The sequence below is a fragment of the Megascapheus bottae genome, chromosome 16 (assembly GCF_031878675.1).
Source record: "Megascapheus bottae isolate mThoBot1 chromosome 16, mThoBot2.hap1, whole genome shotgun sequence".
Taxonomy (NCBI): domain Eukaryota; kingdom Metazoa; phylum Chordata; class Mammalia; order Rodentia; family Geomyidae; genus Megascapheus; species Megascapheus bottae.
The window spans coordinates 3,478,520-3,500,950 of NC_143524.1; the positions used below are offsets into that span (position 1 = coordinate 3,478,520).

The 22,431-nt window shown below is 53.9% G+C and overlaps 1 protein-coding gene across 1 annotated transcript in view; it reads right to left on the minus strand.

Moving 5' to 3' along the window:
• Positions 1–21,904, minus strand: part of Lrp5 (LDL receptor related protein 5) — an 88,808-nt gene extending 66,904 nt beyond the window's left edge. The window contains exon 1 of the mRNA XM_090347197.1: positions 21,726–21,904. Within this exon, the coding sequence (XP_090203323.1) occupies positions 21,726–21,810 (85 nt within the window). The 5' untranslated portion in view covers positions 21,811–21,904. The remainder of the gene's footprint in view (positions 1–21,725) is intronic.
• Positions 21,905–22,431: the final 527 nt, after the last annotated feature.

Sequence of the window (22,431 nt, forward strand, 5' to 3'; positions counted from 1 at the left end):
GTCCCTGCTCTCTGGTCTCTTCCACATAGCATTAGTGCTCCTTATAAAAAAGAAGCCTTCCTCAGCACCCCTGGTGCCTGGCAGAGCTCGGCCCCCTGGCGCCACCCTGCCCCCCCATGTACCCCACCCCCACAGTGCAGAATCTTTTCCCCATAAAAAATCAGTGGTGGTTGCCAGATGCCAGTGGCTCACGCCTGTCATCCTAGCTACTCAGGAGGTTGAGATCTGAGGATCACGGTTCAAAGCCAGCCCAGGCACAAATGTCCATCAGACTCTTATCTCCAATTAGCCGGCAGAAAACCGGAAGTGAAGCTATGGCTCAGGGGTAAGGCGGTAGCCTTCAGCTAAACAGCTCAGAGACAGTGCCCAGACCCAAAGTTCAAGTCCTACCACCAAAAAAAAAAAAAAATCAATGTTGGAGTACAGGTGCCAGGGCTTAAACTCAGAGCTGCACACTCACTTGGCTTTTTTGCTCATGACTGGTACTCTGCCATAAGAGCCACAATTCCACTTCTGGCTTTTTGGTGGTTAATTGAAAAGAAGACTCTCATGGACTTCCCTGCCCAGGTTGGCTTCAAATCTCAATCATGACATCTCAGCCTCCTGAGTAGCAAGGGTTACAGGTGCCTGGCTCTGTGAATGTTTTCAGTGCCACAGAATGACACACTTTAAATCAGAGAACTGAACATATAACTCAGTGGGAGGGTGCTTGTCTACCTATGCCAGTCCCTGGGTTCGATCCCCAACTCCACAAAAAAGCTTTACAAAAGAGAGGGGGCACTCCTCCCTCTTCTTCAAAAGCCACCAACAGGAAAAGGAAGGGAGGAAGAGGAAGGGGAAGGCAGGACAGAGCTCCAGGTGAGGTTGGACCTGTATTTCAGTTTTCCCTTGTAGACACAAAATCTATTTCCACAGATATAAATTTTTATTATTTTCTTGAATACGGGTCTCACACACTATTCCTCAGATATAATTCTTTGTACTTTATTATACATACTGTATATTTGAAATCTGAATCATATTAGGTTTTTTGTTTATTTTAAATAAAACCAGTGACAATGACAAAGAGTCTGTCAAATAAATTCCCATGCATTTCAGGGTAAAACATGAAACTTCAAAGCACTCAGCCTAGGGTGGAGGCAGTGTTAGAAAGTTCTAGTCCCCTCTGAGATCAACTGTTCAAAAAGTACTGTGAGTAGAAACCCAGGGGAAAACCCATGCAGCCCCTGAAGCACGAGGGACACAGATCCCAGCCTCTCCCCTCCCCGTGCACAGGGACACAGGGCCTCTCCTCTCCCCTCCCCGTGCACAGGGACACAGGGCCTCTCCTCTCCCTGTGCGCAAGACGTCTGCCAAGAACAATGTGCAGGCTCCTTGCGTGGTGGGAGAATTCACGGGCATTATGAATATGGTCTTTGCAAGGGTCCACCTCCGCTGCTGGGGGGGCTTCCCTAACAGAGGCAGAAGAAATACTAAACATCCAAATTCAGGTGTATATTGATGGCTCAAGAAGCCAGATGGTGCCCAGGTACAAGCTGAGGGTTGGCACCTCCAGCCCCTGGGTAACCCCTAGTCCCTAAAGCAGGTGTGATGACTATGATTTTAACCACAGAATTTCATGTTTTCATGTGAGCCTGTCCCCAACTAACATACAATTCAGAAACAAGAGTCTGAGGATTGTGTGTGCATGCATGTATGCATGCGAGCGCACATCAATACTGGAGCTTGAACTCAGGGCCTTGCACTCTCCCTCCCTTGGCTTTCTTGATGCTCTACCACTTGGCCATACTTTCAGTTCTGCCTTTTGCTTGGCTAATTGGAGAAAAGAATCTCTAGGATTTGTCTGCCCAGGCTGGCTTTGAACCATCATCTTCAGATCTCAGCCTAACTGAGTAGGATTACTGGGGTGAGACACTGGTTTCCAGCTATGATTCAGAATTTCTAAATATTGTACTAGACGTTTGTGAAAATAATATTTAAATGGGGGTACTGGGGGCTCATGCTTGTAAACCTAGCCACTCAGGAGGCTGAGATCTAAAGATCATGGTTCAAAGCCAGCCCTGATACAAAAGTCCATGAGACTCATCTCCAGTGAACCACCAGAAAACCAGAAGTGGTGCTGTGGCTCAAATGGTAGAGCACTAGCCTTGAGCTGAAGAGTTCAGGGACAGCGCCCAGGTCCAGAGTTCAAGACCCAAGACTGACCAAAAAACAAAAATTTTTAAATAACATAATAGTAATAAGAGCCTAAGTACCTTTAATCCAACAGCTATGCTACCTTTTATGGAAAAGCTCAGCCAACTTCAGCACCAGTGGAGTCCTGATAACATCCGCCAACACAGGAAAAAGGAACAGCTCTCCTCCCCACCACGGCTGAAATACCTACAGCCTTTCTCAGCCTCCCATCCATCCACACATCCACCCATGCCTCCATCCATGCATGCATCCATCTATCCATCCATCCATTGTTTGCCTACCTAAAACCCACTGGGCCAGGACACACCATGAATTTTCTCCTGGTCTCCCAATCTGGCCTCAACTTCAGTCTCAACCACGGCAGACCAAGTCTCTGACAGCCCCCACGTTAGCCCTGACTCACACCTCCAGAAAGCCCTCTCTGCAGGCTGCACCAAATAACTGCCAGATGCAGCCTAGCCTGAAGGCAGCATGAATTTGCTCAGCTGCTCTGAGACCTGTTCAGGCAGCTTCACCTCCTTCCCAGTTGAGACTTCCTATAACCAGGAAGAGCAGGGAGCTGGGGAGAGGACAGATCCCAGTCTGGCTGCAGAAGTTGGAGCCCCCTTGCCTGCGGGGGTTGGAGAGGCAGGTAAGGGCTGGGAAGCAGCAGGAGAAAACTTCTAGAACGCTGAATACACACACTGGCCTCGGCTTCCCTTTCACAAGCTATGCTCTGGGGTCTGCAGAACACTTCTCCCCACCTGGCCTCATGGAGAACAGGGGCCACCCTGCCGGGCTCCCAGTGCCCCCTACCTCCCAAGCCCAGAACTCATTCTCTGCCCCCATCCTAGTGTTTCCCACCCCCTCATCCAGGAGCACAGTGTAGAGGCCAGGGAGGCAGGGCACAGGGAGACGGAAGGGGACAGGTTTGAGGCTGAGCAAGAAATAAGAAATCCCTTGCAAGATTTTAAAAATTGGGTCACCTTCCAACTACCTTCCAGCCCAGGTACGTGAGCCAGGGGCCCCTCCGGGCGGAATGTGCAGCCCTGTGCCAAGGACGCGAGGCAGCTGGCCTTGGCCTATGTTCTGCCAGAGCTTGGGCCCAACCCCACGAGCCAAGGAGCTGCTTGGTCACCTGGGAACGTCCAGGGAGAAAGCCAAAGTCCAGGTCCCCAAACAGAGGTCACCTGAGCCACTTCTAAGACTGGCTGTTCCACTTCCCACGCAGGGGACAGTCCTTCCTTGCTTAGAGGAGCCCGGCAGGTTGTCACAGAGCCCAGCCAGTGGACATCATGAAAGCCAGTCACCAGGTGACGCCAGGTCCCTGGCAGGCCAAGAATGAGGAGCAGGGCAACATGAAAGAACAGACAAATCCAAAGAGCAGACAAGGAGCTGCTCAAACTGAGCACTGGGGATTGAACCCAGGGCCCCCTGGTTACTAGGCAGGTTCTCTACCACTTGAGCCATGATTCCAGGCTCTTGATCTACTAATTATGCTTCATGCTTAGGTCAGATTGTTTGTATAGCAGGTCCACGCCACCATCCCCAGCCCCTGGTTGAGATAGAGTCTCATGAATTTTTTTTTCAGTTGGTCATGGGGTCTGAACTCTGGGCCTGGGTGCTGTCCCTGAGCTCTTTCAGCTCAAGGCTACTGCCCTACCCTTGAGCCACAGCGCCACTTCTAGTTTTCTGGTGGTTAACTGGAGATGAGAGTCTCATGGACTTTGGTGATGGGGCTGACTTTGAACTGTGATCCTCTGATCTCAGCCTCCTGAGTAGCTAGGATTATAGGCGTGAGCCACCACGCTCATGAACTTCTTTATGCTCAGGCTGACCTCAAAATGTTATTGCCAATCTCACCCTCCAGAGCAGCTAAGGTTTCAGAACTGGGCCATCCTGCCCAGCCAGCTGTGGACAAATCTCTTAACCAGAGTGCCAAGGAAAGCTGGGCACTAAAAAGTCTGTGAGACTGTTATCGCCAATTAATCACTAGAAAACCGGAAGTGGCACTATGGCTCAAGGGGTAGGGTGGTAGCCTTGAGCTGCAGAGCTCAAGGACAATGCCCAGGCCCGGAGTTCAAGTCCCATGACAAACAACAGCCAATGAACTTACTTTGACTTAAGTTTCAGATACCTTGATCCTGGGTCACTGCCACAAGGTGACAACTGAGAAGAAGAAGTCACCACAGTTGACAGGAAGGAATACTGGTGGTGTCAGGCTCAGCTCATATCTGCCCTTTCTATCTGACCTAAGATGCTTGGGCAAAGGCAGTCCAAGCCTGGAGCGTTGTCACCATTGCAAAGCCTCTAGGGACCCGGAAGCTTGTGGCTCGCAGCTATAATCCTACTTATGCAGAAGACTAAGATCTGGAAAATCATACTTCTGAAGTTGGCCCTGGCAGAAAGCTGGAGAGACTTCATTTCCAACTAACCAGCTAAAAGTTGGACTACAGGCTTAACTCAAGCAGTAGAGTACCGGCCATGAACAAGAAGGATAAGCAAAGCCGGGTGCCGGCCATGAACAAGAGGGATAAGCAAAGCCGGGTGCCGGTCATGAACAAGAAGGATAAGCAAAGCCGGGTGCCGGGTGCCCAGGCCTGTGATCCTAGCTGCTCGGAGGCTGAGATCTGAGGATCGCAATTTAAAGCCAGCACCAAAGTCCGTGAGACTCTTCTCTCCAGATAACCACCAGAAAACCAGAAGTGGTGCTGTGGCTCAAGTGGTCGAGTGCTAGCCTTGCGCTGAAGAGCTCAGGGACAGACAGCTCCCACGCCCAGAGTTCGAGCCCCACAAGCGGCAATCAATCCATCAACCAGTCAGTCAGTGGGAGGGGGCTCTTCTAGGTAAGAAGCGGCTCACTCCCTTTCCCAGAGGATTTCCCAAGTGCACCTGGTCAGAACACTGTTTAGTTTGGACCAAGGGAGCATAGTTTGAAAGCACTGGTCTTGAATAAAGTAGACTCAGAGATCTGGAAAGGCTGGGTGTGGACCAGAGAATGGATGCCCAGCTTGGTCCCTTCCCTCCCCATCCACAGACCTGAGGACGGATGCCTGCAGGGGTGAAGGGCTCACCTGGGCCACACCGAGGCAGGGGCAGACTTGATGTGGCCCTGCTCCAGGAGCCAGCCCCCTACCCCCGCACCCAGGGCAGAGCAAGCCCCAGCGCCCTGCATGCCCCACCAGATCCAGTGAAGGGAGGAGACGTCAGACTGCAGGGCCAGTTACCAAAGACCACAGCCTTTCCCACTGTTCCAGGAGGCTCAGGATGGGGCGGGAGGGGGGGGGTGTCCAGAAGTGGCCCCCAGCTGCTAAGTGTGCTCTGAATGACCTCTGCACCTCACAGCTGTGACAGGCACAGACTGGCTGCCTCTCTGTACTCTCATCTTGTCACAGGAACACACTCACACACACACACATGTGTACACACATGTACACATGTGTACAGTGTCAACACATATGCACATAAGTAACTCAGGTTGCACACCCACAAGCACTCGTGCACACACACTTTGCAGGCCTCAATTTAGCAGCCATGAAATGTGACCAGCTCAGGGACACCAGGACAGTTTGTGAGGGAATAGGACATTGGATTTATGTCTGCAAATGTGCATTCTCACTAATTAGAAGGTTTAGGGCAGAACAGGGAAAAATATGTATTTCAGAGTCCCAGTCTGACTTGCCAGCAACCAGCCCATTACTAACATTCTTATTTTCGACAAAATATAGCATTCTGATTACATACCATCCTCGTTCCACGGCTCCTGGCCGGCCAACCACCGGAAGTGGCCCAGGACCATGGCAAAGGACGAGAGAGCCCATCTGGGCCTTTCTAGAAAAAAGCATCTACTGCAGCATCTCAGCCCTCCCCAGAAGGCCCCAGGATACTACTCAGGGGCTCCTGTGCAAAGAGCAGCACTCCTTTACTGGGACCACCCAGGCAGGCGACTGTGACATCACACCCCTCCCAGGCCTGGACCAGCAAGACGCTCAATACCAGGCTTACTGACCTGTACCAGGGGCTCCTTGAGTAATTTCCAAGAAGATATTTTATAATTCAAGGACTGGGAGTGTGGTCAAGTAGTAGAGTGCTTACCTAACATGCATGAAGCCCTGGGTTGATGCATAAAGCCCTGGGTTTGATTCCTTGGTACCACATACACGGAAAAAGCCAGAAATGGCACTGAGGCTCAAGTGGCAGAACACTGGCCTTGAAAAAGCTCAAGGACAGTGCCCAGGCCCTGTATTCAAGGCCCAGAATTGGCAAAGAAAAAAAAAAAAAAAGAAAGTAAGTTTACAATTCAAACAGCCTCCAAGAGGCAGATGTGGTCCACACTACTGGCTTGTGGTCTCTGTGTGAACCTCACAGGGGCCTTCGACTCCCTGGACCTGTTTCCTCTTCTGTAACAGGGTGAACACAGCCTCTACAACCAGGGCAATGAGGCTTAAAGGATCCAGCTACAGGTCTCAGAACACTTTCTCTCTCTTTCCCTCTCTTTCCCTCTCTCTCCCTCTCTCTCCCTCTCTCTTCCTCTCTCTTCTTCTCTCTCCCTCCCTCTCCCTCTCCCTCTCCTTCTCCCCCCCCTCTCTCTCGCATAATGAACCCAAGCTATTTTTATCTGTATCTTGGGTATTCTAAAGCAGGATACATTTATTTAAAAATAAGAGTTTTCATTAAACATACACCCCAAATAAGGTGAACCCTTAGAGGCTACTAAGTTCAGACCACACTCAGGACAAGCTTTGTGCTTTGTACAGGAATCGTAGCTGCCTTTTGAAACCATATTGTATGTGTGTGTGTGTGTGTGTGTGTATCTGCCTGCCCGCCTGCCTGCCTGCCTGCCTGCCTGTCTGTCTGTGTCTTTGTACATGCTTAATGCATGTGCCACACTCAAGGCCTAGGCACTGTTCTCTAGCTTTTTTCCCTCAAGGCTGGCACTCTACCACATAAGCCACAGCTCCACTTCTGGCTTTTCCACGGTTAAGTGGAGATAAGAGTCTCATGGATTGTGGTTTAGGCTGGCCACAAACCAAGATCCTCAGATCTCAGCCTCCTGAGCAGCTAAGATTACAAATGTGAGCCACCAGAGTCCTGCTGAAACCATTTTGAAATCAACTGGGGAGGTAATTGTAAGGTGTGTGTGTGTTACACACACGTCCCTGCGTACCGCTGGTGACATCCCTAAAGTGCCACTGTGCCCACCTCCACCCCCAGCCAGGTGTGTGGCTGTGGGCTCAGGTCTCCCGTGACACCCACCCTCTGTCATCTGGCAGCATGAGATGCAAGGGGCTTGGGTGTCACCCAGTGGTGCAATGCCTGCCAGGCATGTGCAGGGCCCTGGATTCCCAACCCCAGCACCAAGAAACAGACAGTCAAAGAAAAAGGTCCGTCCTGGTGCCTGAAAGCGTGCTGCAGATGCAAGGATTTAGGCTTGGGGGGCAGCTCAAAGGGACAGGAGGAGGTACAGACCATGGTACCCCAAGCCTCAGCCCTGCCAATCACCACCCTGGGAAACATGCCTGCCAGAGCCCCACCAGGGAGCCAGACCCTGGCAGGGTTGGCACAGACTTGTTTCCACGGAGGTGGGAGACGGTGGGACGGCCTCTGCCTCCTCCACGGCCCCCGGAGAGGGAAGTGGTTCCCATGTGGTCACAAAGACCTCATTGTCCGGCTGTGCAGAGAGGAAACTGGAGAACGGTGCTCAGAACGCTTTGGAATGGGCAGAAAGGAACATCTGGGGAAGGGAACACAGTTCAGAAAACAAACACACCTTTGTACCATTTCTTATTTTCTTTCCAAAGTTAAACAGAACCATAATAAGCAAGTCGTGCCAAATTGATCAATGCTCTCCAAAATCTGTTTATTGGGCAAATTTGGGAGACTTTGTTGTCAAAATGACCCAGCGTTCCTGGAAAACAGTGGTCACACAGGTGCCAAGGTCCAGGAGCCGATGCCCAGTGCAAGGCACCACCTTGGGATCAGATGACACCTCCCCTCAGTCCCACCAACATGCAGCCAACCCCAGGCAATGCGGGGCTTGTCTTTAACCCCTCACCTCCTGGTCTCAGCCAAAACTTCTCATAGAACTGAAGGACATTTACCATGGCAAGGGCACAACCAGGCAAGGCCACTGCCTCGGACTATTGCAAAACACAGCTCAGCATAGGTCTGGAAGCTAATGAAGAGGCAGTACCAAGATTACGGTGCACTGCCCCATGGGAGCCCTTTCTCCAGCCCTGTCACATCACATGGCTAATCAGTGCCAAGACTACAACGTCTAGTCTTCCTAGAATACTTAAAACTGATGGCGGGCATGGCTCACGCCTGTCATCCTAGCCACTCAGGGGGCTGAGATCTGAGGATCAGGGTTCAAAGCCAGCCAGGGCACCAAAGTCCGTGAGACTCTTATCTCCAGTTAACTACCAGAAAACCAGAAGTGGTGCTGTGGCTCAAGGGACAGGGTGGTAGCCCTGGGCTGAAGAGCTCAGGGACAGCACCCAGGCCCAGAGTTCAAGTCCCACAACCACCACCACCAATAACAAAAAGATTACACTGGGCACTGGTGGTTTACACCTGCAATCCTAGCTACTCAGGAGGCTGAGATCTGAGGGTCAAGGTTCAAAGTCAGCTTGGGCAATAAAGCCCATGAGACTTTTATATCCAATTAACCACCACAAAACAGGAAGCAGAGAGAGCTGTGGCTCAAGTACAAAACTGCTAGTCTGAAGCAAAAAAAGCCAAGCAAGATCTCAAGGCCAGGGCCTGAGCATTGTCCTTGAATAGTTTTGCTCAAGGCTAGTGCTCTACCACTTGAACAATAGCACCATTCCCGTTTTTTCTGTGTATGTGGTACCTAGGAATCAAACCCGGGGCTTTGTGCGTGCTAGCCAAGCACTCTACCACTAGGCCATGCTCCAGGCCCTCAAAGCCTTACATTCAAGGGGCACTCAAGCATGCACACACGCGCGCATACACATACACACACACACACACACACACACACACACACACACACACACACACACACACACACAACATACACAAAGAATTCAATTATCAACCAGGTGATTCTCTGGGGAAGTCTACTGGAGATGGGAAGCCTTCTGCTGCCAAGAGCTATTTGGAAATTTATGGCATCATTCTCTGGCCATGCAAAATTATCACTACAGTCAAATGGGCTGTGGGCAGCCAACAATAATCTGTGTCCTGTGCCTGTCTTGTCATATACCAAATGATTTCGCATGTCTTATAGGTAAGATGGACCCCAGTGAGCACAGGCTCTGAGCTGGCCTGGTCAGTGAACTTAAGGCCAAGTGGCGTCTCACATACAGCTAGATCAAAGTGCAAGATCCTGAGGGCCGGGCTGGTATTACCTCAGAGCTGACCTGTCCTTGGCCCCAGGCAAGCTACCCTGCCCACCTCCGCACCTTCCCGACAAGCAGCCGGTGGTTGCTCTGAGCAGATCGGGGGAGGGGGCAGTAGGGTCTCAGTCCAGGAGTGTTGAGACACTGGCTTCTGCTGGCCAACGGCCATGGCTACTGGATAAACACAGATCAGCCATCCATGCCACAGTAAGGCGGGCCACCGGAGGGTCGCTGGTGACCAAAGCAGGCAGGCAAGAAGGAACCAGGGCCCCTGGCCTTCTCACACCAACCAGAGCCACAGATGGACACCAGCCTATAGGGTGCTGTCCTGCTGGAGAACTCCAGATCACACGTCCCAAGGGTGCTGACCAGGCTTCCCTGCCTCCCATCTGCTCTGCTGTGTACTGGACACATGGAGAACCCTGAGCCCCTTTCTGTGGGAAACACCGTCCCTGAGATTCCACTGCCCCAAGACCCTCACTGTCCTGAGACCCTCGCTTCCCTGAGACCCTCACTGCCCTGAGACCCTCGCTTCCCTGAGACCCTCGCTTCCCTGAGACCCTCACTGCCCTGAGACCCTCACTGCCCTGAGACCCTCGCTTCCCTGAGACCCTCACTGCCCTGAGACCCTCGCTTCCCTGAGACCCTCACTGTCCTGAGACCCTCGCTTCCCTGAGACCCTCACTGCCCTGAGACCCTCGCTTCCCTGAGACCCTCACTGCCCTGAGACCCTCGCTTCCCTGAGACCCTCACTGCCCTGAGACCCTCGCTTCCCTGAGACCCTCACTGCCCTGAGACCCTCGCTTCCCTGAGACCCTCACTGCCCTGAGACCCTCGCTTCCCTGAGACCCTCACTGTCCTGAGACCCCCGCTTCCCTGAGACCCTCACTGCCCTGAGACCCCCGCTTCCCTGAGACCCTCACTGCCCTGAGACCCTCGCTTCCCTGAGACCCTCACTGTCCTGAGACCCTCGCTTCCCTGAAACCCTCACTGCCCTGAGACCCTCGCTTCCCTGAGACCCTCACTGCCCTGAGACCCTCGCTTCCCTGAGACCCTCACTGTCCTGAGACCCCCGCTTCCCTGAGACCCTCACTGCCCTGAGACCCTCGCTTCCCTGAGACCCTCACTGCCCTGAGACCCCCGCCACCTGGAATGCTGAAGGGCTGATGGCAGCAGGACCAGACCACTGCCCTAGGGACCGAAGATCTTCAATCTGATGGCTCCCTAACAACACCCAGGAGTGAAACCAGAGGGTCTGTCGGGGTCTCATCTCAACCACACCTCGTCCTAGCAGGATGGGCACTGCGCAGGACTCCGCGAGTTCGGAAGAAGCTGCGGTCAGGTCTGCATTTTGGATTGAAGTCATCAGGACCCTGGAGCTCGGGGACCTGAGCGGAGTCTAGAGACCCTTCGAATACACACGGAGAAAGGCCACCCCTGGCCGCTACCCCCTGCGGCATTCAGAGTCCATGTCACCTTCCAGATCAGCCTTTTCCAACTGGGGCCCACAACCTAAGGGGCCACAAAAGTAGCCTGGCCTCAGGGATTTCCTCTGCCCCATAAAGACAAACCGAAACAGTTGTGGGAGATGTGACAGGACCTGCAGGCCTCCACTCCTGGCAGGACCAGCTCTGCCCAGGAGCCAGCTATGCCTGGAACCTAAGCAGAAAGGATTCACGCAGCACACACAGCAAGCTGGAGGGCAGGGGTTCTAAAACAACAGCGTTTCAGAAGTGCAAGCTGCCCAGGTGTCTGTCTGGTGGTCCATGCTTACCATCCTAGCTACTCCAGAGGCTGAGGTCTGAGGACCATGGTTTAAAACTAGCCCATGCAGAAAAGTCTGTGAGACTTCCATGTCTCACAGCCAAACGCCAGAAGTAGAGCTGTGGCTCAAGTGGTAAAACACTGGCCTCAAAGCAATAAAGCTAAGGGGCAAGACCTAGGCTCTGAGTTCAAGTCCCAGTACCAACAGAAGAAAAGCAAAGCAAGAAGGGAGGGCAGGGAGAAATAGAAACCTCCTTAGAAACCTCCTTAGTAGGGTTGGAGTTTAGCCTAGTGGTAGCGTGCTCACGTAGCACGCACGAAGCCCTGGGTTCCATTCCTCGGTACCACATATACAGAAAAAGCTGAAAGTGGCACTGTGGCTCAAGTGGCAGAGCGCTAGCCTTGAGCAAAAAGTGTCCAAGGACAGTGTCCTGAGTTCAAGCCCCAGGAGTGGCAAAAAAAAACAAAAAAACAAAAAAACAAAAACCACTGTCAGAGCAGCATAACACACCTGATTCTCCCCCATTCCATTCTATCCCAGCACAGCACAGCCCATCCCCATTGGCTTGGGGAAAGTGGGGAACGGCACATGTGGCCCTCAGAAGCAAGCCGAGGGCACACCCTGCTCGGAAGCCACCTGGCCGGAGCCAGCAGAGTTTAGACGCCTTCCTGGGCGGACCCTGGTGGCAGCTGCCCCAGAGGGGACAGACTGGAGGACATCCAGGTAGCTTTTTAATTCCCCATTGAGCAACTTCCTGAGAGATCTGCCAGGCGGATACTGCTTCCCCAAATGGCTATTTGAGGGGTGCAGAAGAAATAAAAGGTGCTCACATTTTCTTCTGGACTGAACCAGAGGAGGAGAGCCATGAGTGACGGGATCTTGTTGAAACTAGCTTCCACAGCTCCACTTTCCTGAGCAGAAGCTGGTGTCAGGGGTGTCCAGGGTCAAGTGTCACAACCAGCACCCCGACAGCAGGCCATGCCACTGCCACACAATCCAGAGCTGTCAAAAACATAGCCATTGGGCTGGGAGTTTGGCCTAGTGGTTAAAGTGCTTGCCTAGCATGCACAAAGACCTGGGTTCGATTCCTCGGTACCACATATAGAAAAAAAAAAAAAAAGCTGGAAGTGGTGCTGAGGCTCAAGTGGTAGAGCTCTAGCCTTGAGAAAGTCCAAGGACAGTGCTCAGGCCCTGAGCTCAAGCCCAGGACTGGCAAAAAAAAAAAAAAAAAAAACATAGCCATCGCAAGGGGCAGATGAACTGATTTCTCCAGCACCAGCCACTTACCACCCAGCCTGCCACACCTGACAGATGTCACCACTCACGGTTCCCCAGACCAAGAGATCAAAGGGCAGAGCTGCTGGCTGGCTCTGAAGTTTATCACAAAGGAGCTAGTGTATGAAAAGAGTCAACATCGGTTTTTAGACAAACAATGGAAGGGAGGTAGATTTTCACAGTTGATATACCCAAGCAACAGAGATTAAAACAGCAGGACTGGTACACAAAGACACTCAGGTACAAGAGGATCAGGATCCCAAGACAGGTGTTGGTCGGTAGACACCACACATCCACCAATGGCATGTTTTGGTGCACTGGTACTAAGGCTTAAACTGAGTATCACCTCATACTCTCACTTGGGTTTTCCCTCAAAGCTGGGGTTCTACCACAGTCGGGCCACAGCTCCACTTTTGGCTTTCTGCGAGGTAACTGGAGATAACAGTCTCTGGATTTGTCTCCCCAGGGCTAGCTCTGAATCTTGGTCCTCAGATCTCAGCCTCCTGAGTATGTATGATGACAGGCGAGTCCCTGTACCTGGTTAGAATGTTATTTCTAGATTGTAGGTGGAGTAAGAAGAAGACAACTGCCTCTAGGGAAATCAAAAGTTTTGCTTACATGAAATTCTTTAATGTCTTTATGATATTAGATTGGCAGGAAAAAAGAAAAAAATAAAGATTAAGGACTAGCTATAGACCAGAAGGAAAATCTGGGACAAATCTTCCAAAGACAAACAACAGAAAGAAAAACATGCCAAGGATAAGATTAGGCAATTTGGACTAAGTATAGGAAAGTTCAAATCAAAATCTGCTAACAGTTTCTGGCCAGGAGTGTGGCCTAGTGGTAAGAGTGCTTGTCTAGCATGCACAAAGCCCTGGGTTTGATTCCTCAGTACCACATACACAGAAAAAGCGGCTCAAGTGGTAGAGTACTAGTCTTGAGCAAAAGAAGCTCAAGGACAATGCCCAGGCCCTGAGTTCAAGCCCCAGGACTGGCAAAAGAAAGAAAAATGTTAAGAGTTTTTAACCAATTGGTACTAATTTTAAGAAACAAACTGTAATTAGCTGTCAGCATTGGAGAGGTTATGGTAAAGGATTACAATATTCTCAGGGTATAAACTGGTGCTGCCCTTTTTCTTTTCTTTGTTTTTGACAGTACTGGAGTTTGAACTCAGGACCTCGCCCTTGCTAAGCAGGCAGGTGCCCTACCACTTGACTCACAGCTCCATCTTTTCTTTGTTCTGGTTATTTTTGATAGAGGATCTCTGTTCTTTGCTGGGGCTGGCCCAGAGCAGTACACTGAGAAGGCAGAGTGCTTACTGTAGCAGATCTCACAGGGCAGTGAAGCCTAGAAAACCCACATGCTCCTCAGCGAGGCACCATAAACACCACTTATTTCAGAAAGAATGATGAAGTCAGCAACAGTAGCTCATGCCTGAAATCCTAACCCCTCATGAAGCTGAGATCTGAGGATCATGGTTTGAAGCCATCTGGGATGGAGAAGTCTGAGAGACTTTGTCTCCAATTAACCAGCAAAACGCATGACTAGAGACATAGCCCAAGCAATAGATCAGCAGCTGTGAGTAAAAGCTGAATGAGAGCTGGGCCGTGGTGACTCACATGCCATCCGAGCTACTCAGAAGGCTAAGATCTGAGGATAACAGCTCGAAGCCGGCCAGTGCAGGGAAGTCCATGAGAATCTCCAATTAACCACCAGAAAACCGCAGGTGGTGCTGTGGCTCAAAGTGGCACTGTGTTAGCTTTGAGCAAAAGAGCCCAGGGACAGCTGCCAAGCTCTGAGTTCAAGCCCCAGGACCAACAACAACAGCAGCAACAACACACACACACACACACACACACACACACACACACACACACACACACACACACACACACACACACACACACACACACACACACAGTGGAGGGCAAAGCCCCAAGCTGAAGCCCCAGTACCAACCAAAAAGAAAAAAAAAAGAAGAAACTCTTGACATATGCTACAACTCAAACCTTGAAAATATTATGCTGTTCATGCCAAATATTATGTAAATAAGCCAAATACTGAATGATTACACAACTACACAGAGCCTAGAAGAAGGAAATTCATAGGAAAGCAGGGAAGAGACGATCAGGGGCTGGGGCGAAGGGGAACAGAGAATGTCTGGGTACATTTCCCTTTGGGGTAATGGAAAAATCTGGAAATAGGAGGTGTGAGAAGGTCCTGAAATCACTGGACTGTACCTTTAAAAATAGCCAAAATGGCAATTTCTTATTCCATACATATTTCACTATGATAAAAAATAAAGTTGGGCTGGGAATGTGGCTTAGTGATGGAGTACTTGCCTAACATGCATAAAGCCCGGGCTTTGATTCCTCAGTACCACATACACAGAAAAAGCCAGAAGTGGCGCCAAGGCTCAAGTGGTAGAGTGCTAGCCTTGGACAAAAGAAGCTCAGGGCTGGGAGTGTGGCCTAGTGGCAGAGTGCTTGCCTAGCATGCACAAAGACCCGGGTTTGATTCCTTGGTACCACATACACAGAAATAAAGACAGAAGTGGTGCTGTGGCTCAAGTGGTAGAGCTCTAGCCTTGAGAAAGTCCAAGGACAGTGCTCAGGCCCTGAGCTCAAGCCCAGGACTGGCAAAAAAAAAAAAAAAAATCTCAGACACAGGGCAAAAAAATTAATTAACTAAAATTAAAGTAATTCTCAACTGAAATGCAGATGTTAGAGGCCCAGAGCTCCAACCCTACCTCAAGAAGTAACAACCATCCTGAAACAAAGATTGGGACAGCAGACCTCAGGATTCAAATTTACAGCCCCTTCAAAGAACACACCCACCGCTGCCAGGCACCAGGGGATCACATCTGCAATCCTACCTTCTCAGGAGGATCACAGCTAAAAGCAAGCCATGAAGGAAAGTCCATAAGACTCTTATCCCCAGAAAGCCACCAAAAAGCCGTGAGTGGTGCTTGTGGCTCAAGTGGTAGAGTGCCAGCCTAAAGGGAAAAAGCTAAGAGATGGCACTCACACCCTGACCTCAAGCCTCCTCCCTCCAAAAAAAGAAAAGGAAATCACCCACGCCACTCCCGAGCACGGGCCTGGGCTTCTGTGGGAGTGCCAGGCTGCCCTGCTCCTCAAGGCCAGCAGTGACAAGGTCAGGGGACACCCCCGCCTCCACACTGGGAAGGATCCCCCATAGGACAGCACCAGGCAGAAGCCCACAGTGTGGACAACCCGAGACGAAGCAGCAGGTGAGCCTGCTGCAGCCCCCGGCAAGGCCCCTACACCCAGCAGCCAAAGAGAAGAGCGTGCAAACCAGCCACAGCTCAGAAGAGATCCTGAATCCCCACACCGCGGTCACCACGCCTTCACCAGAGCTGCACAGACCTGCCGTGGTCACATGGGCCCCACATCCTCTCACCCCTGACAAGATGGATTCTGAGAAGACATCTTCTCAAGTATTTGTCCCAACAGAGGCCTGGGGCACAGATGTCCACACTAACAGGGCTTCAGACCCAGCCCAGGGCCCACACAGGACTCACTGGAGCTCAGAAGCTGGGGGCCAGGTCCTGTAGGGCTGGGAAAATAGAAGGGCAGACGACCCTGCAGGTCACACATCTTGCTGTACAGTATCAGGGCAAGGACAGGGTCTGCCAGAGACCAGGTGGGGTGAGGGTCCAGGGGGAGAGGGCCAGGGAGGTGACAGGCCAGACCTGAGACAGGACAATACAGGGAAAGTTGGGAAGAGCCCGTAGACACTCTAGACCCTCAAAAAGTGGGATGCGAGTCCCCCCAGCCCCAACTCAGCCCCCAGAGGCCTCAGACTCCTGAAGGAAAAAAAAGGGTGAGGACTTAGGCTAGAAAAGGCCTTGCTGCCAGTAGGTTTGATTTTATAAGTAAGAAAACTGAGGGTCCCCAGGGCCCCAGAGAGCGACAGTAGTAGGACTTGGCAGGCCATGGGGTCCTCAATAGTCCCGGACACTGCACCTCGCCTGCGAACACTGCCCTGGCTGCTCTTCCTGAGACGAGCTATCCTCGGATTTCTGGGGAGCCAGAGACCCTGAAGAGGCTGAGCCCTCTTTCCTCCCAGAGTGAGCCCTTACTTCAGTTTAGCCCCAAGAAAAGTGGCATCAGGGCTAACTAAAAATCAACAAACTCCACTAAATGCCACACAAAAAAAAAGTGAATAAGGAAACACCCAGACGCTGGACATGACAGCACACGCCTGTGGTCCCAGCACTCAGGAGGCAGAGGCAGAAGAATCTGCATTTTTTGGGGGGGCCAGTTCTGGGGTTTCTACTCAGGGCCTGAGCACTATCCGTGGGTTTTCTCAAGGCTACAGCTCTACCACATGAGCCACAGCACCACGTCCAGCTTTTTCTACATAGGTGGTACCGAGGAATGGAACCTGGGACTTTGTGCATGCTAAGCAAGCACTCTACCACTAGGCCAATCTCCCTCCCTGCCCAGGATCTGGAATTTGAGACCAAGTTTGGACTCTATACCAGGATTCTGTCAAAGGGAGGGAGGGAGGAAGGGAGGTATGGAAGGAGGGACTCAGAAAAAACAGTCCCTTGAATTGTCCCAAAACAGGGATTGGGACAACTTCCTCATGACCACCTCCCAAGAGCCCACAGGAAAGAGACCCCAAGCACAGGGCAGAGAGCAGGAGGTACAGGCAGTCCCCACACACCGTGCCTTGTCACAGCTGGAGGCCCAGATGGGCTTCAGTGGCTCACAATGATGAGGCTGAGACCCAGAGGATAAGAGTACAGCGAGCACGCTAGACCACATCACCAAAATAACCAGCAAAAGGCAGGACTGGAGGAGTGACTGTGGTAGAGCATCAGCTGGCAAGTCAAGGTCTCGAATCCAAACCCCAGCATTGCTGGAGAGGAGAGACTCAGGCTCGCACCTGAGTCTGCTGCCAGCAGCAGCCAAGGGGCCTGTCCCACCAAGCTGAGTGTCAACTGCCCTGTGTGGTGGCAGCAACCTAGGACAAACTGGAAACCCCTTAGGACCTCGAGGAGGCACAGAGGTGACATCGGTCAGCCATAGGGCAAGGGTGGCCTGGTCCTGCCACCTCTAGGGTTTTAGGGTCTCAGAGGAGAGGGCTCTACCCCTCTCCCCCACACCAGCTCTGGGAAGGCGCACACCACCAACCCAATTTTACAATCGTGGAAAATGAGACTGTAAGCCAGCAAACCATGGTGCAGAGCTGGAGAGAAAGCAGAGGACGGGGCCTGCCAGCCCTGGGGCCAGTCGGCCAGCCAGCCCTGGGGCCACCTCACAGCTGCCTCCACCCATCACTCTTGGACCAGTGCTGCCCCAAGCAGCTGGCTCAGGGCCCACAGCAGTGGCTGCCGCCTTCTGAACAAATGTACAAACACAGCCAAAAGCCAAGAAACTAGACATGGCCCTCAGCTCCCACCAGGGCCTCCACTCAGCACTCTCCATTTTGAGATCATCTTGCAGGCTCCTTTAAGCACAACCTTAGCAGGGCACTGCTGGCTCACACCTGTAACCCTAGCTACTCAAGAGGCAGAGATCGAAGAATTACAGTTCAAAGCCAGCCTGAGCAGGAAAGTTGATGAGACTCCTCTCTTCAATTAACCACCAAAAAAGCCAGAAGTAGATCTGTGACTCAAGTGGTAGAGTGCCAGCCTTGCGCCAAAAAGCTCATAGACAGCATTCAGGCCTTGAGTTCAAGCCCCAGAAACAACACACACACACACACACACACACACACACACACACACACACACACACACACACGAGGACTAGAATGTCCATGCAGGCTACAAAACATTGTGCTAAAGAAAGAGGTCAGGGGGGTGGGGGGGGGAGGGAAATGGGTACCAAGACATGTGAAAGGGTATCAATGTATGTGAATTAATGCACCTTCTATCTGGCAAATATCATGTAACCCTTTTACTAATTACAATAAAAAAACAAAAAAGAAAAAAATATAAAATAAAATAAAGAAAGAGGTCAGGGCCGGGAGTTTGGCCTAGTGGTAGAGTGCTTCCCTAGCAAGCACGAAGACCTGGGTTCGATTCCTTGGTACCACATACATAGAAAAAAGCTACTGGAAGTGGTGCTGAGGCTCAAGTGGTAGAGCTGTAGCCTTGAGAAAATCCAAGGACAGTGCTCAGGCCCTGAGCTCAAACCTAAGACTAGAAGAAAGGAAGAAAGAGAGAGAAGGAGAGAGAGAGGGAGAGGGAGAGGGAGAGAGAGAGAGAGGGAGAGGGAGAGGGAGAGAGAGAGAGGGAGAAGGAGAGAGAGGGGGGAGAGAGAGAAAGAAAGAAAGAAAGAAAGAGAGAGAGAGAGAGAGAGAGAGAGAGAGAGAGAGAGAGAGAGAGAGAGAGAGAAAGGTCAGGCACAAAAGCCATGTACTGCACAGCCCGTTTATAGGAAACACAGCCTGGTGCAGCGGTGCGTGTCTGTGGTCTCAGCTACTCAAGAGGCCAAAGCAAGACGACTGCTGGAGCCCAGGAGTTAGGCCAGTCAGGGTGACAGCGCAGGACTGTCTCTCCAGGACAGCCAGAAGAGAGAGTTCACAGAGACAGAGTGCAGATGGCAATGGTACCGGGATGGAGATCACAGCGGGGCATGGGGTGGGCTTTCTCTGGAACTGTTTTACAACTTGATAATCGTGACTGTTGTAACGGGCTCACTGCCTGTGAACTACACACTACTACCGAAGCTTCAACCTCAAGTTGAAAGCAGCCAGCTCCATGCGGTTCACTAACACAGCCTCGACAGCCTGCGTTTCCTTCACATCAGCCTCGAGTCTGCCAGAAGCTTCCACAGCCTCAGGGTCACAGTATGAGCTGGCTCTGGCAGCAAGGTCACTCTACCCTTGAGGATGGGTCTTGGACCCCTAGTCGATACGCTGAAGACCACCTCTCCCACATCTGCCCATGGGCCTGTTTCCCCATCCAGCCCCCACATGGAGAGGACTAGATCACATTTGCCATCCTGTTCCATTCTATAACACAATACCAGATGCCAGAGAAAATGCCATAAAAGGGCTGGGCATTGTGGCTCATGCCTGTAATCCCAACTACCCAAGAGGCAGAAGTTGAGACGGTCTGAAAGTTAGACGCCAGCTTGGGAAAAAGTTAGCAAGACTGCGCCTCAATCAAGAAGCCAGGTGTGAGGACACACACATCTCTTGGTTCCAATCATGCAAAAAGATAAATAAATGTAGGAAGATCATGGTCCCAGGCCGGCCTGGGTAACACACACAGACCTGATCTGAGAAATACATCTAGCACAGAGCAGCTAAACAATGCCCCAGAAGTCAAACAGCAACTGAGCCCAAAGACCAGGCTGGTGGAATACCTTGCCCAGGCAGGCAGCCCCTGATACAGGGATAGCACTGGACTCGCCGTGGCCTCGCCGTGGCCCAAGTAAAGTCCTGGATGTGAGAGTCTGCAGGGCACACGGTCTTGTTGAAGGTTTCCTTACCTCCCCACACTCATGCCTGCTGGGGCCTTGCAGGGAGCTTCCCTGGGCCTGGGGCATGCCATTCTCCCACCCAGGACCACTGGAACAAAGGCACTGACTTCCCTGGGCTCACAGCTTCAAACTGCAACAGGAAGCCATCAGGAAAAAGATTAGGGGCTGGTTCCCTGCCTTCACTGAAGCCTCTGCAACAACCTGGTGGATCTCACCAGATCCCAGAGAGCACTCAAAGATCAGGCTGCTGAAAGAGAGTCCTCCCTCCCTGCCTTTCCATTTTAGGACTGCATTACCACATCGGCCGGCCCAGCCAGGCTCCTGACTGCCTAATGTTAAAGAATAGCCCACTCCCGGCTCGTGGCTCCCAGCCTGGTACACAAACCCAATGGGACAGATGTCATTCTTTCTTCTTGGGGGTCTCCAATCACATGACAACAGGCCCCAGATCCCAGCAACATCACCCCAGCACACACAGGAAAAGCCCAAACTGAAATGAGCTGAGAAGTAACCCCACCTTTAAAACAAACAGCTCCCCCCCCAAAAAGAAATCCCTTTGCAGCGTGACCCAGGCATTTCCGGAAAGAAAGGGCAATGCTGGCCTGTCATTTGTTTTGTCTTTACCTTGTTTTGCAAGCACCAGATTGGGGCGGGGGTCAGCATATCCTGTCAGGGACCCCGTGGGGTGAAGCCCCCCCCTAGGAACTCTTGTCTGGGCACAGGAAGCAGGAAGGCTTGAGGAGCCAAATCCCATGTCCTCCCATCCCTAGCTGCTGCCAAAGTACCATGGAAAGGCTGTGGTCCCCGGGATGTGACCGGGAGCCAGGCCGGGCCCCCGCCCGCCCCGTGGAGGTATTCAGGGAGACAGCTGTGGGTCACGGAGGCCCAGACAAAGGGGCCCGACGTCTGTCCCTCCCCACACACCCCCATTTCCGAAGGAGCGCAGGGCAGCAGCGAGGAGAGCTCGGCACCCGGCCGGCCCGTCCACCCGCACGCTCCCCCCAACAACAGAACACGCGCGTCCCTGGGGGCCGGCGCGGCCACCGGCGGCGTCCGAGCTCGCAGACCGCCTCGGCGCTCCCGAGGCTGCGGCGCCGCCGGCCGCCCCGCACCAACTTACACTGCAAGTTCCCGGGCCTCCCCTCCGCGCGCGCGGGCGGGCACCGCCGCGGCAGGGGCGCCGCAGCCCCGGCCCGGCCCGGCCCACCTCCCCCCCGGGCGCTGGACCCCGCAAGGCCGCGGCCCCAGAGGCCCCGGACCCCGGGGCCCGGGCAGGTGTCGGGTCCGGGACGCAGGCCGGGCCGCCCCGCCCCGGCGCCGGGTACAGAACTTTCTCCCGGCAACTTCAGGTCGTGGTCGGCCGCGGCCGCCAGGCTCCCCGCGCTCCCCGCCCCGGGCCCCACGGCCAGGCCCGCCCGAGTCCCCGTGTCCCCAGGGCAGCGGGCAGGTGAGGACCCGCCCGCGCCGCACCTGGCCAGGTCCCGGGGTCCCCCGGAGCCGAGCCCGCGCCCCCGGACCGGGCCCGAGCGCCCCGGCGAGACAAAGGCCCTGCGCGGCCCCCGCGGCGCGCGCCCCAACGCGCCCCAACTCGCGGGGTGGCCGGGGGCGGCGGCGCGCTCGGCCCGGCCCGGCCGCCGCCCCGGGCCCCGGCCCGCGCCCGCCCCGCGGCCCGCGCCCACCTACCCGCGGCGGGGGCCAGACTGCAGCACAGCGCCAGCAGCAGCAGCGGCGGCGGCGGCGGCGGGGCCCGGGGCGGCGCCGCCTCCATGTTGTCCCGCGGCCTCACTCGGGCTCCATGGCGCGGGGCGCGGGCGGCGCGGGGGGCGCGGGGCGGGTGGCGGCTCGAGCGCGGCTCCCGGCGCCTCCCGCCTCCCCTCCGGCGGGCGCCGCGGACCAGGACGACGGGAGGGGAGGGCGCAGGGCGGGAGCGGGGCGGAAGCCGCGCCGGTCTCCGCCCCCCGCGCCGCCCGCGCCCCCCGCGCCGCCCGCGCCCTCCCGCGGGCGCCCCCCGGAGCCGGCCCGAGGCCACGCGGCTCCCGAGCCCCTGCGCTCCCCTGGGCGGAGCGCGGGCGTCGCCGCCAGACCCCGGCCCGGCCCGGAAGCAGGTGTGTCACCTGTGGAGCCGGCTCCCAGGCCTGGCCTTTGCCAGTGGGGAAACCGAGGCACGCGGCCCGAGCGCACGCAGAGGCCGTTTCGGGCCTGGAAGGCCGCCCGGGCCCGGGTCCCTTCGCTCTCCGGCAGGACAGGGCCCCCACCCCACCCCCGGGCGGCGACACCTGTCCTCACTTGGGGACGCCGGGGAAGGGGATCATGGCCGGCCGTGAAGTGGGCACAGAGTGGGCAGGGGCCTCCAGGGGCAAACCCTGCCTCCGAATCCTTCCCACGAGCG